Raw genomic sequence first — 15836 nt, 5'->3', positions numbered from 1 at the left:
TATAGCTAAGTACAAATCGAAACTCTTCACGGGCATCCTGAAAAGAGCAACACCCGGTTTCACTTTTCCTGCTTTGGACTGTCCAAGTGAGGGGGAAAATAAGTCAACTTTTCATAAGCGTAGATTTTAAGCATTTTTGATTGCATCGGCTGCAAGAACATAAGAAGCATGTCTTCTGGCTCTTCAAGATTGCTCTGTCATCTATCAGAATAATGATCTCTATAAAGAGAGATGCATAAAAATTGGAGCAAAGCAATCTACATCAATGGCTCTACCGCTGGATTTAACCCCACAATTTGTTAGTGAATTGACTGGTACCACTTGCTAATTGTTAATAGAAGGATTTCTTCTAATGCTGCTAGGTTATGGTCCCTGGTATGCACCCATCGTGTTTTAATTGATCGGTTTATTTTCATATCTGCCATGGGCTTGTATTATTCAATGTTCACATTGGGAGGTGGGTGGTGTGAGTACTGATTGCCACATTTTAGCCTGTTCTGAACCCGGTCACCACTGTGCCAGGCTGCCCACAATTATCAGCAAAGTTTTGGAGGCACCTTTGACCATCTCATCAAGCAATTTTCGTGCATTACTTAAGTAACTGGTGCTCAGTCTCAATTCCACACAATTCTAATCCTTTTTGCTGATAATTGCAGGCAGCCTGGCACAGTGGTTGTTAAGTGATTGTTAAGTTAAAGTCTATCCTGAGCCTTATAGGCTCATCAGGCTGGTGCTTATGCCAGTTTCTGTGGTGTGAAGCGACTGAGAGTACGAGAGGGCACAGCCTCAGGATAGAGGGGTGCCCTCTCAAAATGGATGCAGAGAAATTTCTTTAGCCAAAGGGTGATGAATTTGTGGTATTTATTGCCACATGCAGCTGTGGAGGCAAATGGCCTAATTCTGCTCCTGTGTCTTATGGTCAATATCAAGTATGTGCATTCCTTTCTCTTTATTATCTTGCATTAATTGATTTGGGTGAAAAATTAGATGGTGTTGTGTTCAGGAGGACTGAGATCAATCATCTATTCAGAACTTTTCTGTGCTTTTTAGGATTTACTATTAAGAATTAATCTGATGAAGCATTTTTCTTCTCTCCTTTGTTGTTATCCTGTGATGCGGATGGCTCTCATAGATATTGAATTTTGAACTATTAGCGTAGCAGTTAGTGTGACTCTACTACAGCTCGGGACATTCCAGACTTCGGAGTTCAATTCTGACGCTGCCTGTAAGGAGTTTATACATCCTCCCCGTGAACTGTTTCCTGCCACAGCCCAAAGAAGTATTGGTTGGTACTTTGGTTATTGTAAGTTGTCTTGTGATTAGGCTAGGTTTAAATAGATGGGTTACTGGACAGAGTGGCTCATTTGGCCAGAAGGGCTTTTTCTATTCTGTATCTCCGAATAAAAATGAGCTAAATCATCCCCACTTTATGCAAGGATGGCACCACACAGTAAACCAATGCTCTCTGTGGAAAATATGAGTCTTCATCCCCATGTAAAAAAGGCATTCAGTCTACCAATGTCTATACTGATCGTTGGGCATTCATCCTTATTAATCCCACCTTGCAGCTCTTGGCCCTGGCCCATAGCCTGGATGATTCAATTACTTGCCCAGACATTACTTATATCCTCCCGGTGCTGTAAAAGGAATGAATTCAAACTACCAGGTCACACCTATTGAATTCTCAAGTCATTGCTATTTTTAAAAAGTTTTTGATCACTGCTAAAATCAAAAAGTCAATATTAAGTACTATTCTGAAACTATCTGTGAATTTGATGTACAGTCGGCCCTCCTTATCCGCGGGGGATTGGTTCCGAGACCCCCCCGCGGATACCAAAACATACGGATGCTCAAGTCCCTTATTTGCAGTGGTCTTTAGGACCCAGCGGAACCCCGGACTTTATTTAACATCTCAGTGCGGTGGACATGAGGACCTGGTGGTGCAGCTCTGAATCCGCAGTGTTTCTGTTCACAAAAGTAATCACAATCACGATTGAAAATAAGGTGGAAGTAATAAAGTGATCGGAAAGAGGTGAAACACCATTGGTCATTGGTAAAGGATTAGGCTACAGTCGGTCAACGATTGGAACAATTTTAATGGAGCATGTGAAACGCCTTGCCCCGATGAAAGCTACAGTTATTACTAAGCAATGCAGTGGTTTAATTATTGAAATACGTATGTTTCTAAAGTGTTTTATATGCATAGAAAGGTAAAATATATACTGTACACTAAGAAAAAAGTTTGACTAACTGACACTAAATAATACCAGATGTACCTGTTCTGACTTCAAGTCCGACTTAAAGACGGACTCGGGAATGGAACTCATTCATAACCCGGGGACTTCTTGTACTTTTAAGTCATTTCTAGATTACTTAATACCTAATACAATGTAAATGCTATGTAAATAGTTATACTGTATTGTTTAAGGAATAATGACAAGAAAAAATAGTCTGTACATGCTCAAGCAATGAGTGCTGGAGAGAGAACTTCCGGGTTTTCCCGATCCACGGTTGGTTGAATCCGCGGATAAGGAGGGCCGACTGTAATTTGTTACTGCCAGCTCACAGTATGAAAGTTGGAATTCAGATTTTGAGATGCAAAATCAAAAAATAAGCTGAAGTTATTGTGCAATAATGCTGTACATATTGCAGACTTAAATTTTAATTTTTTCAATCTTTTTTGTATAGATTTTAATGAAATTGCTGAGCCTGAGGTGATCAATTGCCCAAAGTGTACAAAGAGGAAAATATATTTATGGAACCAAATCTTCAGGAAACCTGTGAGGCTGATACAGAAGAAGCACAAAAAAAAGTTGCATCCCTAGAAACGGAACAAAGCTCTGTAGACAGCACATCTCGTGTGAATATCAATGGACTGGAACCTTTATCCAGTGCTTTTGAATTGGGTACTGCAGACAAGAGCAGTCTCCATTTGGGAAAGCGTTGTATGAGTACTTGTGGTATTACAGAAGGAGGCTGTAAGCACTTAAAAATAGGGGGCAGTAAAAATGAGGATATTTCGACTGAACCTGAAATAACCAAATATGTTGCAAAATCATTGCTTGCTCTTAAGACATCAGTGCAGCCTCTAATGGGTGATATAAAGGTGAGTCCAGAAAAGGATACTGAAACCATTTTGCCACAAAGCAATAACAGAGAAAGATGCAAGTCTGTACACCACACTTTTGGACATGCCCATTCCACAATAATTAAGGGTACCATGATGCAAGCAGAAATCTCTTCAAATGATACCAATATCCTACCTAATTCTCTACTGGTTTCACAGCAAAATACATGTCAGACAGAAAAGCATTCAAATAAAGGACATATGTCTGATCATTTAAAATGTTCTGATGTGGACAAGAATAGTCCAGCCCCAAATAAATTGGAATGCGAGTCTCAGTTCACTCCTGTTACGTTACCTTTACAACAAAATATTGGCAAAAAGAGGGGGAGATGCAAAAAAACTCAAAATAACCTGATGAGTAGTCCAGCAGTTAATCTTTCTACCAATGGCAGTTCCAGTGAAATAGATTCAGTTCCAGGATTAGTTCCTGTGAAAATCCCCAGGAAACCAGGAAGAAAGCCGAAAAGTGCCACAGTTGTACCTGTGAAAGAAATTCTAAGTCAGAGTAACATTGAAAATGGAGGTGAGAGAGAGGCAGAATGTCCTCAACAAATGGAAACTGCAAAGAAACAAAGAAGGAGGCCTAAGAACGCGAAAGCAGAGCCTGTGGAAGAAGCAGTGACTCAAACACCATCAATGGAGAATTGTACAAGTGCTGAAAATGGTGGTGACAGTGAGATGAGAATGCATGATTTAATGAAGATTCCAAAGAAGCAAGGAAGGAAACCCAAATATGTAAAAGCAGCATCTGTTGAAGGAGATGTGCTGCAAACGCCATCAACCAGGACTTGTCATAATGCTGGGAGTGGAAGTGACAGTGACGTTGGAGTGTCTCAACCAATGAAGATCCCAAAGAAACGAGGAAGAAAACCTAAGAATGCAAAACCAGTATCTTCTGAAGGAGATGGGCTGAAAATTTCCTCAGTAGAGGTGTGCATTGATACTGAGAATGGTGAAACCAGTGAGAGGAGTAAGTCTGAACCAATGAAGATTCCGAAGAAACGGGGAAGAAAGCCTAAAAGTGAAATGGTAGCCCCAGAAGAGAACACAGATACTCATGGACTTTTGAAACCATTTGTGCAAACATTATTGGAGCAAAGCGATGCAAATGAAGACTTAAAAGCAAGTGGACGACCAAAGAGAAGGGCAGCTAGAGCGTAAGGAATTGTATTTTTGGCTGTGCATGTTTGCTTGTATTGTTATTCCAAGTGAGCATGACTCCCAGCAAGGAGTGCAGAGTTTGAAAGCTAAACTTTCAGTCTTGCCATGAACAATGTATTTATAAAATGAATTAAACCTTGCAACACTTAAAACAATTTGCAGAAAGTTTGGAGCAAATAGAATGCATCTGTCCTTTATTGCCCCAAGAACATTGTAGTTCAGGGCCATTTGGTCCCTTGTGCCTACATACGCATTCAATAAGATCTTAGCAGATCTTTTACCTCAGAACCGCTTTTCTGTACAAATAGCTTATCTGTTTCTCATAATATCTGAAAATCTTTCTCAAAGTAAACAGCAGCTGGGCCTCCTTGCGCCCCCCCCCCCCCCCCACCGATAGAGAATTTGAAAGATTCATTGTGGTTTTATGAAGAAATTTTTTCTATACTGAGCGGCTCAGTGTCAGGATACTCCAGTTAGGGAAATCAACTCCACATACATCTTATCAATTATGTCACTCATTAGCAGGTTCTTTCCCTTTCCCCCCCACACCCCACCCAGGTTACATCAGGTTGAGAAAATTGCTCCTTGAGTTGCTGTTAAATCTTCCCCTCCTGCCATAAGCCAATATCAATTATTAAGGATGAGGCCTCAGGGTACTTGGAATCACATGATAAAATAGGCCAAAGTCAGCATGGTTTCTCAAGGGAAAATCTTGTTTGACAAGTCTGTTGGAATTCTTTGAAGGAATGACAAACAGGATAGACGAAGGAGTTTGGTTGATTGTTGTGTTTTCAGAAGGCCTTTGACAAGGTGCCACACATGAGGCTGCTTAAGCTACAAGCCCATGGTATTACAGGAAAGATTCTAGCATGGATAAAGCAGTGACTGATTGGCATGAGGCAAAGAGTGGGAATAAAGAGAGACTTTACTGGCTGGCTACCTGTGACTAGTGGTGTTCCACAGGGATCTATGTTGGGACCGATTCTTTTTGTGTTATATGTTAATGATTTGGCCAATGGAATTGATGGCTTTGTTGCAAAGTTTCAGATGATATGAAGATAGGAAGGGCAGGTAGTTTTGAAGAAGTAGAGAGGCTACAAAAGGACTTGGACAGATTAGGAGAATGGGCAAAGAAATGGCAGATGGAATACTGTGTTGGGAAGTGTATGGTCCTGCAATTTGGTCAAAGAAATGAAGGGGTTGACCATTTTCTAAATGGAGAGAAAATACAAAAACCTGAGGTGCAAAGGGATATGGGTGTCCTTGTGCAGGATTCCCTAAAAGTTAATTTGTAGATTGAGTTGGTGGTGAGGAAGGCAAATGCAATGTATGCATTCATTTCAAGAGGACTAGAATATAAAAGCAAGGACATAATGTTGAAACTTCATAAAGTGCTGGTGAGGCCTCAATTGGAGTGTGGTGAGCAGTTTAGGGCCTCTTCAGGAGGATGTGCTGAAAATAGAGAGTTCAAAGGAGGTTCAGGAAAAGGACTGAATGGCTTGTCATACGAAGGTAGTTTGATGGGTCTGTGCCTGTACTCACTGGAATTCAGAAAAATGAGGGATGACCTCATTGAAACTTACTGAATGTTGAAAGGCCATAATAGAGTGAATGTGGAGAGAATGTTTTCTATGGTGGGAGAGCCTAACATCAGAGGACATAGCCTCAGAGCAGAGGTGTCCTTTTAGAATAAAAAATTAGGAATTGCATGAGCCAGAAACATAAATAAAGAACATAAATAGGAGCAGGAGTCGGCCATCTGGCCCTCCGAGCCTGCTCCACCATTCAAAAAGATCAAGGCTGATCTGGCCATGGACTAATCTCCTCTTACCTGCCTTTTCCCCTTAACCCTTAATTCCTCTACAATACAAAAATATTTCCAACCTTGTCTTAAATATATTTACTGAGGTAGCTTCCACTGCTTCATTGGGTAGAGAATTCCACAGATTCACCGCTCTGGGGAAAATCAGTTCCTCCTCATCTCTGTCCTAAGTCTGCTCCCCTGGTTGTGTCCCCTAGTTCTAGTCTTACCTACTAGTGGAAACAATTTTCCTGTCGCTATCTTGCCTATCCCTTTCATAATCTTATATGTTCCTATAAGATCTGTCATTCTTCTGAATTCCTGTGAGTACAGTCGCAGGCAACTCAATCTCTCCTCATAGTCCAACCCCCTCATCTCTGGAATCAACCTGGTGAACCTCCTCTGCACCATTTCCAAAGCCAATAGATCCTTCAAGTAAGGAGACCAGAACTGCACACAGTACTCCAGGTGCGGCCTCACCAATACCCTGTACGGTTGCAGCATAACCTCCCTGCTCTTAAATTCAATCTCTCTAGCAATGAAGGCCAACATTCTATTTGCCTTCTTGTTAGCCTGCTGCACCTGCAAACCAACATTTTGTAATTCATGCACAAGCACTCCGAAGTCCCTGCACAGCAGCATGCTGCAATTTTTTTACCATTTAAATAATCTTCATTTTTTTCCTTTCAAATTGGATGACCTTGCATTTACCAACGTTATACTCCATCTGCCAGACCCTTCCTCATTCACTTGACCTCTGCAGATTCTCCATATCTTCTGCACAATTTGTTTTTCCACTCAATTTGGTGTCATCAACAAACTTGGATATACTACACTCGGTCCCCTCTTCCAAATCATTAATGTATATCATGAACAGTTGCAGGTGTGCCCCTGTGGCACACCACTCACCACTGATTGCCAACCAGAGTAACACACATTTATCCCGACTCTGCTTTCTCTTGGTTAACGAATCTTCTATCCATGCTAATATCATCACCCCCAACTATATGCGTCCTTATGGATAAGAATTTTATACAGCACCTTATCAGACACCTTCTGGAAATCCAAGTAAATAACATCCATCTGTTCCCCTCTATCCACTGCACTTGTTATATGCTCAAAGAACTCCAGTAAGTTTGTCAAACTGCCTTTGCTGAATCCATGTGACATTTGCCTGATGGATCTATTTCTTTCCAGATGCCTTGCTATTTCTTCTTTAATGATAGCTTCAAGCATTTTCCCAACTACAGATGTTAAACTAACTGGCCTGCCATTTCCTTACATCCTTTTTTTGAACAGTGACGTGATACTCGCTGTCTTCCAATCTGCCGGGATCTGCCCAGAGTCCAAAGAATTTTGGTAAATTATCACCAAATCCTCTACTACAATTTCTGCCGTTTCTTTCAGTACCCTGGGATGCATTCCATCAGGACCAGAGGACTGTATCTTCAGGCCCACAAGTTTGCTCAATTTAGTGATAGCTATTGTATCGAGGTCCTCGCCTCCCATTGCATCCATAACATCTTTTTTTGGCATGTTGGACATGTCTGCCACCATAAAGACGGACACACAATAATCATTCAACGCCTTGGCCATTTTCTTATTAGCCAATATCAATTCTCCCTTCTCGTTCTCTAAAGGACCTATGTTCACTTTAGCCACTCTTTTTGTGTTTTATATAAAGTTATTAGCACTTCTAATTATATATAAACTTTTCATTATAAGAAATTTTAATTTTGTGCTAGTTTATTTTCATAATCTGTCTTCTCTTTATTGCTCGCTTAGTAGTTCTTTTGTTGCTTTTTAAACTTTTCCCAGTCTTCCGGTTTCCCACTACTCTTGCTGATTTTTGTACGCATGAGCTTTTAGTTTGATACCTTGTTTATTTCCTTAGTTATCCAAGGTTGGCTTTCCCTTCCCTTACCACCTTTCCAGAGAGTGGTGAATCTATGGAACTGTTTGCCACAGGCAGCTGTGGAGGCCAAGTCTTAATGTATATTTAAGGCAGAGGTTGATAGATTCTTGACTGGTCAGGGCATGAAATGAGTACAGGGAGAATGGGCAATGAAGTGGAAGATGAAATGTCGTGTAGTGTATGGTCATGCATTTTGATAGAAGGAATAAAGATATAGACTATTCCTTGTGCAGTATTCCCTAAAGGTTAACTTGCAGGTTGAGTTGGTGGTTAAGCAAGGCTAATGCAATTTAGCATTCATGTGCAGAGGACTCTGATGTAATGCCAAAGCTTGATAAGGCATTGGTCAGACTGCACTTGAAGGATTGTTAGCAATTCTGGGCCCCTTAGCGAAGAAAAAATTTACTGGCACTAAAGAGGGACTAGAGGAGGTTTGATGACCTGCCTCGCTGTCCTGAAATCTTGGTGTCATCTGCAAACTTGCTGATCCAGTTTGCTGTATTATCATCCAGGTCATTAATATAGAGGACAAGCACCAACTGAACCAGCACCTGAATAAGGGTTCTTGGCCCGAAATGTCAGCTGTTTATTAATTTCCATAGATGCTGCCTGACCAGTTGAGTTCTTCCAGTATTTTTTGTGTATTGAAAGAGCATCCATTCCTGCAGCACTACTAAGCACAGGCCTCCAGTTAGAGAGGGAACCATCTACTTCCACTCTGGCTTCTCTTGCAAAGCCAATGTCTAATCCAAATCACTACCTCTTCAATGCCAGGCAACTGAACCTTCATGACTGAACTTCCATGTGGGACCTTGTCAAAGGCCTTGCTGAAGTCAATGTGGACATCTGGTAAATTCCTCAGACAGCTCTGTAACTTTGGTTAGACACAAGTTGCCACACACAAAGCTATGTTGACTATCCTTAATCACTCTCTGTCTATCCAAACAGTTGTATATACAGTCTCTTGGTATACCTTCCAAGGTAAACTAAGTGATGTGGAGAGGGGAGCCCGCTGCATGGGCAGCAGTCGGATCTTCAAATCTTCCCATATAACAATTACAGCATGGAAACGGGCCATCTCGGCCCTTCTAGTCCATGCCGAACGCTTACTCTCACCTAGTCCCACTGACCCGCATTCTGTCATAATGCTCCATTCTTTTCCTGTCCATATACCTATCCAATTTTATTTTAAATGACAATACCGAACCTGCCTCTACCACTTCTACTGGAAGCTCGTTCCACACAGCTACCACTCTCTGAGTAAAGAAATTCCCCCTCGTGTTACCCCTAACTCTCAACTCATGTCCTCTTGTTTGAATCTCCCCAACTCTCAATGGAAAAAGCCTATCAACGTCAACTCTATCTATCTCCCTCATAATTTTAAATACCTCTATCAAGTCCCCCCTCAACCTTCTACGCTCCAAAGAATAAAGACCTAACTTGTTCAACCTTTCTCTGTAACTTAGGTGCTGAAACCCAGGTGACATTCTAGTAAATCTCCTCCTGTACTCTCTCTATATTGTTGGCATCTTTCCTATAATTTGGTGACCAGAACTGTACACAATACTCCAAATTTGGCCTTACCAATGCCTTGTACAATTTTAACATTACATCCCAACTCCTATACTCAATGCTCTGATTTATAAAGGCCAGCATACCAAAAGCTTTCATCACCACCCTATCCACATGAGATTCCACCTTCAGGGAACTATGCGCCATTATTCCTAGATCACTCTGTTCTACTGCATTCTTCATTGCCCTACCATTTACCACGTATGTCCTATTTTGATTATTCCTAGCAAAATGTAGCACCTCATACTTATCAGCATTAAACTCCATCTGCCATCTAACTCTTCTAACTGGCCTAAATCCCTCTGCAAGCTTTGAAAACCTACTTCATTATCCACAACGCCACCTATCTTAGTATCATCTGCATACTTACTAATCCAATTTACCACCCCATCATCCAGATCATTAATGTATATGACAAACAACATTGGACCCAATACAGATCCCTGAGGCACACCACTAGTCACCGGCCTCCAACCTGACAAACAGTTATCTACCACTACTCTCTGGCATCTCCCATCTAGCCACTGTTGAATCCATTTTACTACTTCAATATTAACACCTTAAGATTGAACCTTCCTAACTAACCATCTGTGTGGAACCTTGTCAAAGGCCTTACTGAAGTCCATATAGACAACATCCACTGCTTTACCCTCGTCAACTTTCCTAGTAACCTCTTCAAAAAATTCAATAAGATTTGTCAAACATGACCTTCCACGCACAAATCCATGCTGACTATTCCTAATCAGACCCTGTCTATCCAGATAATTATATATACCATCTCTAAGAATACTTTCCATTAATTTATCCACCACTGACATCAAACTTACAGGCCTATAATTGCTAGGTTTACTCTTAGAACCCTTTTTAAACAATGGAACAACATGAGCAATACGCCAATCCTCCGGCACCATCCCCGTTTCTAATGACACTTGAAATATTTCTGTCAGAGCCCCTGCTATTTCTACACCAACCTCCCTCAAGGTCCTAGGGAATATCTTGTCAGGATCTGGAGACTTATCCACTTTTATATTCTTTAAAAGCGACAGTACTTCCTCTTCTTTAATCGCCATAGTTTCCATAACTTCCCTACTTGTTTCCCTTACCTTACACAATTCAATGTCCTTCTCTTTAGTGAATACCAAAAAAAAGAAATTGTTCAAAATCTCCCTCATCTCTTTTGGCTCCACACATAGCTGTCCACTCTGATTCTCTAAGGGACCAATTTTATCCCTCACTATCCTTTTGCTATCAATATAGCTGTAGAAACCCTTTGGATTTACTTTCACCTTATTTGTCAAAGCAACCTCGTGTCTTTTAGCTTTTCTAATTTCTTTCTTAAGTTTCTTTTTACATTCTTTATATTCAAGCACCTCATTTACTCCATGCTGCCTATATTTATTGTAAATCTCTTTTTTCCCAAACCAGGTTTCCAATATCCCTTGAAAACCATGGCTCTCTCAAAGTTTTAACCTTTCATTTCAACCTAACAGGAACATAAAGATTCTGTACCCTCAAAATTCCTCCTTTAAATGACCTCCATTTCTCTATTACATCCTTCCCATAAAACAAATTGTCCCAATCCACTCCTAAATCCTTTCGCATCTCCTCAAAGTTGGCCTTTCTCCAATCAAAAATCTCAACCCTGGGTCCAGACCTATCCTTCACTGTAATTATATTGAAACTAATGGCATTGTGATCACTGGACCCAATGTCCTCCTCAACACATACCTCTTGTCACCTGACCTATCTCATTTCCTAACAGGAGATCCAACACTGCCCCTTCTCTAGTTGGTACCTCTATGTATTGCTGCAAAAAACTATCCTGCACACATTTTACAAACACTGAACCATCCAGCCCTTTTACAGAATGGGCTTCCCAGTCTATGTGTGGAAAATTAAAATCTCCCACAATCACAACCCGGTGCTTACTACAAGTATCTTCTATCTCCTTACAAATTTGCTCCTACAATACTCACTCCCTAGGTGGTCTATAATACACCCCTATAAGTGTTACTACATCTTTCCCACTCCTCAATTCCACCCAAATAGCCTCCCTAGACGAGCCCTCTAATCTATCCTGCCAGAGCACCGCTGTAATATTTTCTCTGACAAGCAATGCAACACCTCCCCCCTCTTGTCCCTCCGATTCTATCACACCTGAAGCAATGAAATCCAGGAATATTTCGTTGCCAGTCACACCCCTGCTGCAACCATGTTTCACTAATAGCTACAACATTGTATTTCCAGGTGTCAATCCATGCTCTAAGCTCATCCACCTTTCTTAAATGCTCCTAGCATTAAAATAAATGCATTTAAGAAAATCTCCACCTCTTCCTCTGTTTATCTCTAACGGTGCAAACAACTTTACTATCTTTTTCTTCCTTGTCTCATACATCTGTTCCTACACCCTGGTTCCCCTCCCCCCTTGTATCTAGTTTAAATCCACTAGAGCCTCTCTAGCAAACCTACCTGCAAGAATATTTGTCCCCCTCCGGTTCAGATGTAAACCGTCCCGCCACAACAGGTCCCACCTTCCCTGGAAAACTGCCCAATTATCTATAAATCTGAAGCCCTCCCTACTGCACCATGTCTTCAGCCACGTGTTGATCTGCGCTATCTTACTATTTCTAAACCCACCTGCACGTGGCACTGGTAGCAATCCTGAGATTACTATCCTGGAGGTCCTGTCCTTTAACTTAGCGCCTAACTCCCTAAACTCAGCTTCAGGACCTCCTCACTCTTCCTACCCACATCATTGGTCCTTACATGGACCACGACATCCGGCTGCTTACCCTCCCTCTTGAGAATACTGAGAACTCGATCCGAGATATCGCGGACCCTGGCACCAGGGAGGCAACAGACCATCCGGGATTCTTGATCTCTCCCACAGAACCTCCTATCTGTCCCCATAACTATCGAATCCCCTATCACTACTGCTCTCCTCTTTCCCCTCCTTCCCTTCTGAGCTAAGGGTCCAGTCTCGGTGTCAGAGACGCAACCAATGCAGCTTGTCCCTGGTAGGTCGTCCCCACCAACAGTATCAAAAACGGTATACTTATTATTGATGGGAACAGCCACAGGGGTGCTCTGCTCTTCCTGTCTATTCCCCTTCCCTCTCCTGACAGTCACCCAGCTACCTGTCTCCGGACTCTTAGGGGTGACTATCTCCCTGAAACTCCTGTCTATTTCTGCCTCTGCCTCCCGAATGAGCTGAAGTTCATCCAGCTTCAGTTCCCTAACATGGTTTGTCAGGAGCTGCAGCTGGATGCACCTTTTGCAGGTGTAGTCATCATGGACAATTGTGCTCACCCTGACTTCCCACATACTGCAAACAGAGCACTCAACTGCCCTAACTGCTGCCTCCATTACCTACTCCTAAGCTAATTAGATTAATTAAAGGAGCTTAACCAGCCTTGCCTCACTTGGAGTGAAGCTTGTCCTCAGCTTCTGCTTGCTTTTTAAATTCTCCCGCTGCCTCACAGGCGGACTTTCACGCGCTTGCGCAGTCGTGCCCCGTTCAAACCTCGCCTCTGCCTGTTCTCGCCAAAGCCATCCCACTCTGCCTCAGTCTACTTCGACGATGGCCGCTGTATCTGGTAGTCTTTTTTTTTAAACCCTTGGCGCGCTACGTCATGTGTCTACGCAGTCTAGCCTCTTTTCCCTGATCAGTTTAAAAAAGAACGGCTTCTCTCCAGGATGCCTTTACTACTTTCCTCTCTGCCTCTTGTTTCAATTTAAAAGACCGTTGAAAACTTTCTCTCCTTTTTAAATCTTTGGCGCACTACGTCACGCACCTGGAGAGGACACAGTCCACCGGAGGTAAAACTCATGATCTCCTGGGATTAATGGCTGCCTATTACTAACACAACAAAGACCACTTCTATTGTAATGGTGGTTGGTTTTAGGGCAATACTGTTCACTTCCTTGTGTTCCCTTGCTTCTACGACCTTTGCCATGAAAAATATAAATGAAAAGCGGTCAAGACCTTACCCATTACCTATGGCTGCAAACACACCAGACTGATCCTTGAGGAGATCTGTTCTCTCATTGTTACCCTTTTGCCCTTAATATCTTGTAGGATTCTATTTTGCCATATCTGCAAAGGATATTTCATGTACCCTTTTTGCCCTCCTGATTTCCTATTTAAATATACTCCTATATCCCTCAACCAATTCACTTGATCAGGATGTATAACTCCTCTTTCCTGACCAGAGCCTCAATATCCCTCACCAATCTTATCAGAGCAACACACACACAATGCTGGCAGAAACTTGCCAGGCTTGCCCTGTGCTTTAACAGGAAGGTACTAGTCCCCAAACCTCCCTGCTTTTTTTAAAAAAAAACACACTTGCCTAACATTAATTTACTTGCCAACAGCCTCTCCATTCTTCCTTATCAGCAGAGTAACCCCTTTACCTCCCCCCCCCCCCAAAAACATCTAAAACAATGAAGCTGTAATGGCAACAACATTGTAATTCCAAGTACTGATCCAGGCTCTAAATTTGTCGTCCTGGACTATAATTCTCAGTGTCAAGATAAACACTTATCAGCCTATTAGTTTCACCACATTTACTCGTCTGTCTCTTGTCCGTCCTTTCAGGCCACGTCCACTCTAGACTGGATAAATCCGTAACTGAAGATTTTTCTCTTCGTTTTGACCCTCCGTCCACACTGAAATGGCATTTTCCTCCCCTGAAAATGGAGCTTTTCTAAAATGCCCTCCAGAGTATGTAAATTTGAAAATGCTGCTTGGGCAAGAGTAGTGTAGACGGGGTAACCGGAGATTTCTAGAAACACTGTCATGACGTGCCGGAACAGATGGCGGCATTTCATTGTTTTCTTGAACGCAACCCCCATACAACCTAACAATTTCAGAACAGACGGCAACAAGACTGAAGCCAGAAGAGTTAGAAATGTACTCATCAAATACTTTGACCCATAACTTACTAAATAAATAAGTATACTCACTTTGTCCTGTTTTCTGTCCTTGCTTGTATGAAGGTGGTTTACCTATTTATGCAAGTACTTCTCTGACAATAGATGTGTAACAGCCTACTGTAACATTGTATGGAAATACAAGATAACACTGATGCAGACATGTTATATACATTTAACAAGGTGCTTTATTAATGCAACAGTTAGTCAGTTTTTCAATGTTCGTCATCAGGCAGGTCATACTGTCTGTGAGCTCCCTGTCGGTTGCCTCCATACACTCCAGTATTTTTTTTAGTTTTAAGTCCTGCATGAGAGCCAACAGCTGTCCGTCGTTTGGCAATTTCTTTAAGTTTTTCTATCTGTAACTGCACAGACATGCACTTTCACTGTGAGATTCGATACCATACTTGTCACTTGTTTTCTGTAGATGTGTCCTGCGCATGCCCAGTAGGAGGAGATTCGCCCAAATACCCTTTTTAATGTGGATGGAGGTATTTTCAAAAACACTTGGTGTGGACGCCTTTTGTTTTTACGTGAAACCAGCGTTTTCAAAATCATATGGTCTAGTGTGGGTGTAGCCTCAGTCTTATTTATCATGTTATCTTTCTTGATCTTGCCCCTACCGTACCAGCCCTGCTGCTGTGGTTACCATACCCCTGCCTCCGTGGTTTAAATTTACTCCCCTAATCCCTACTGATTATTGGTGGCAGTGGGGGGGAGGTCTGTAGATCAAGAGATCACCACACCAGTTTCTATTGAGATCAATGTTGTAGTCCTAATACAAACAAAAGAAAATCTGCAGATGCTGGAAATCCAACCAACACACTCAAAATGCTGGAGGAACATAGTAGGCCAGGCAGCATCAGGACTGGAGTAAATAAAGAGAAGTTGTGGAGAAGAAACACAAGGTGATAGGTGAAACTGGAAAAGGGGGAGGGGTGAAGTAAAGAACTGGGAAGTTGATTGGTGAAAGAGATACAGAGCTGGAGAAGGGGGAATCTGAGAGGAGAGAACAGAAGGCCATGGAAGAAAGAAAACAGGGAGGAACACCAGAGGGAGGTGATGGGCAGGTAAGGAAATAAGTGGAGAAATGGGAATTTGGGGGGGGGGGGGGGCATTACTGGAAGTTTGAGGAATCAATGTTCATGCCATCAGATTGGAGGCTACCCAGATGGAATATAAACTGTTGCTCCCTTCAACCTGACTGGCTTCATCACGACAGTAGAAAAGGCCATTGACTGACATGCCAGTGTGGGAATGGGAAGTGGAATTAAAATGGGTGGCTACTGGGAGATCCCTCTTTTTTCTGGTGAATGGAGTATAGG

At 42.1% G+C, this 15836-nt stretch overlaps 1 protein-coding gene across 1 annotated transcript in view; it reads left to right on the top strand.

Moving 5' to 3' along the window:
- The window catches only part of gtf3c2 (general transcription factor IIIC, polypeptide 2, beta), a 103355-nt gene that overhangs the window by 840 nt on the left and 86679 nt on the right, over nt 1–15836 (top strand). Inside the window, exon 2 of the mRNA XM_073057132.1 lies at nt 2689–4284. Coding sequence (XP_072913233.1) covers nt 2756–4284 — 1529 coding nt within the window. The 5' untranslated portion in view covers nt 2689–2755. The remainder of the gene's footprint in view (nt 1–2688; nt 4285–15836) is intronic.

This window comes from Hemitrygon akajei, chromosome 9, assembly GCF_048418815.1.
Source record: "Hemitrygon akajei chromosome 9, sHemAka1.3, whole genome shotgun sequence".
Classification (NCBI taxonomy): domain Eukaryota; kingdom Metazoa; phylum Chordata; class Chondrichthyes; order Myliobatiformes; family Dasyatidae; genus Hemitrygon; species Hemitrygon akajei.
The sequence above is the reverse complement of the archived record's forward strand: the minus strand, read 5'-3'. Positions and strand labels throughout refer to the sequence as shown.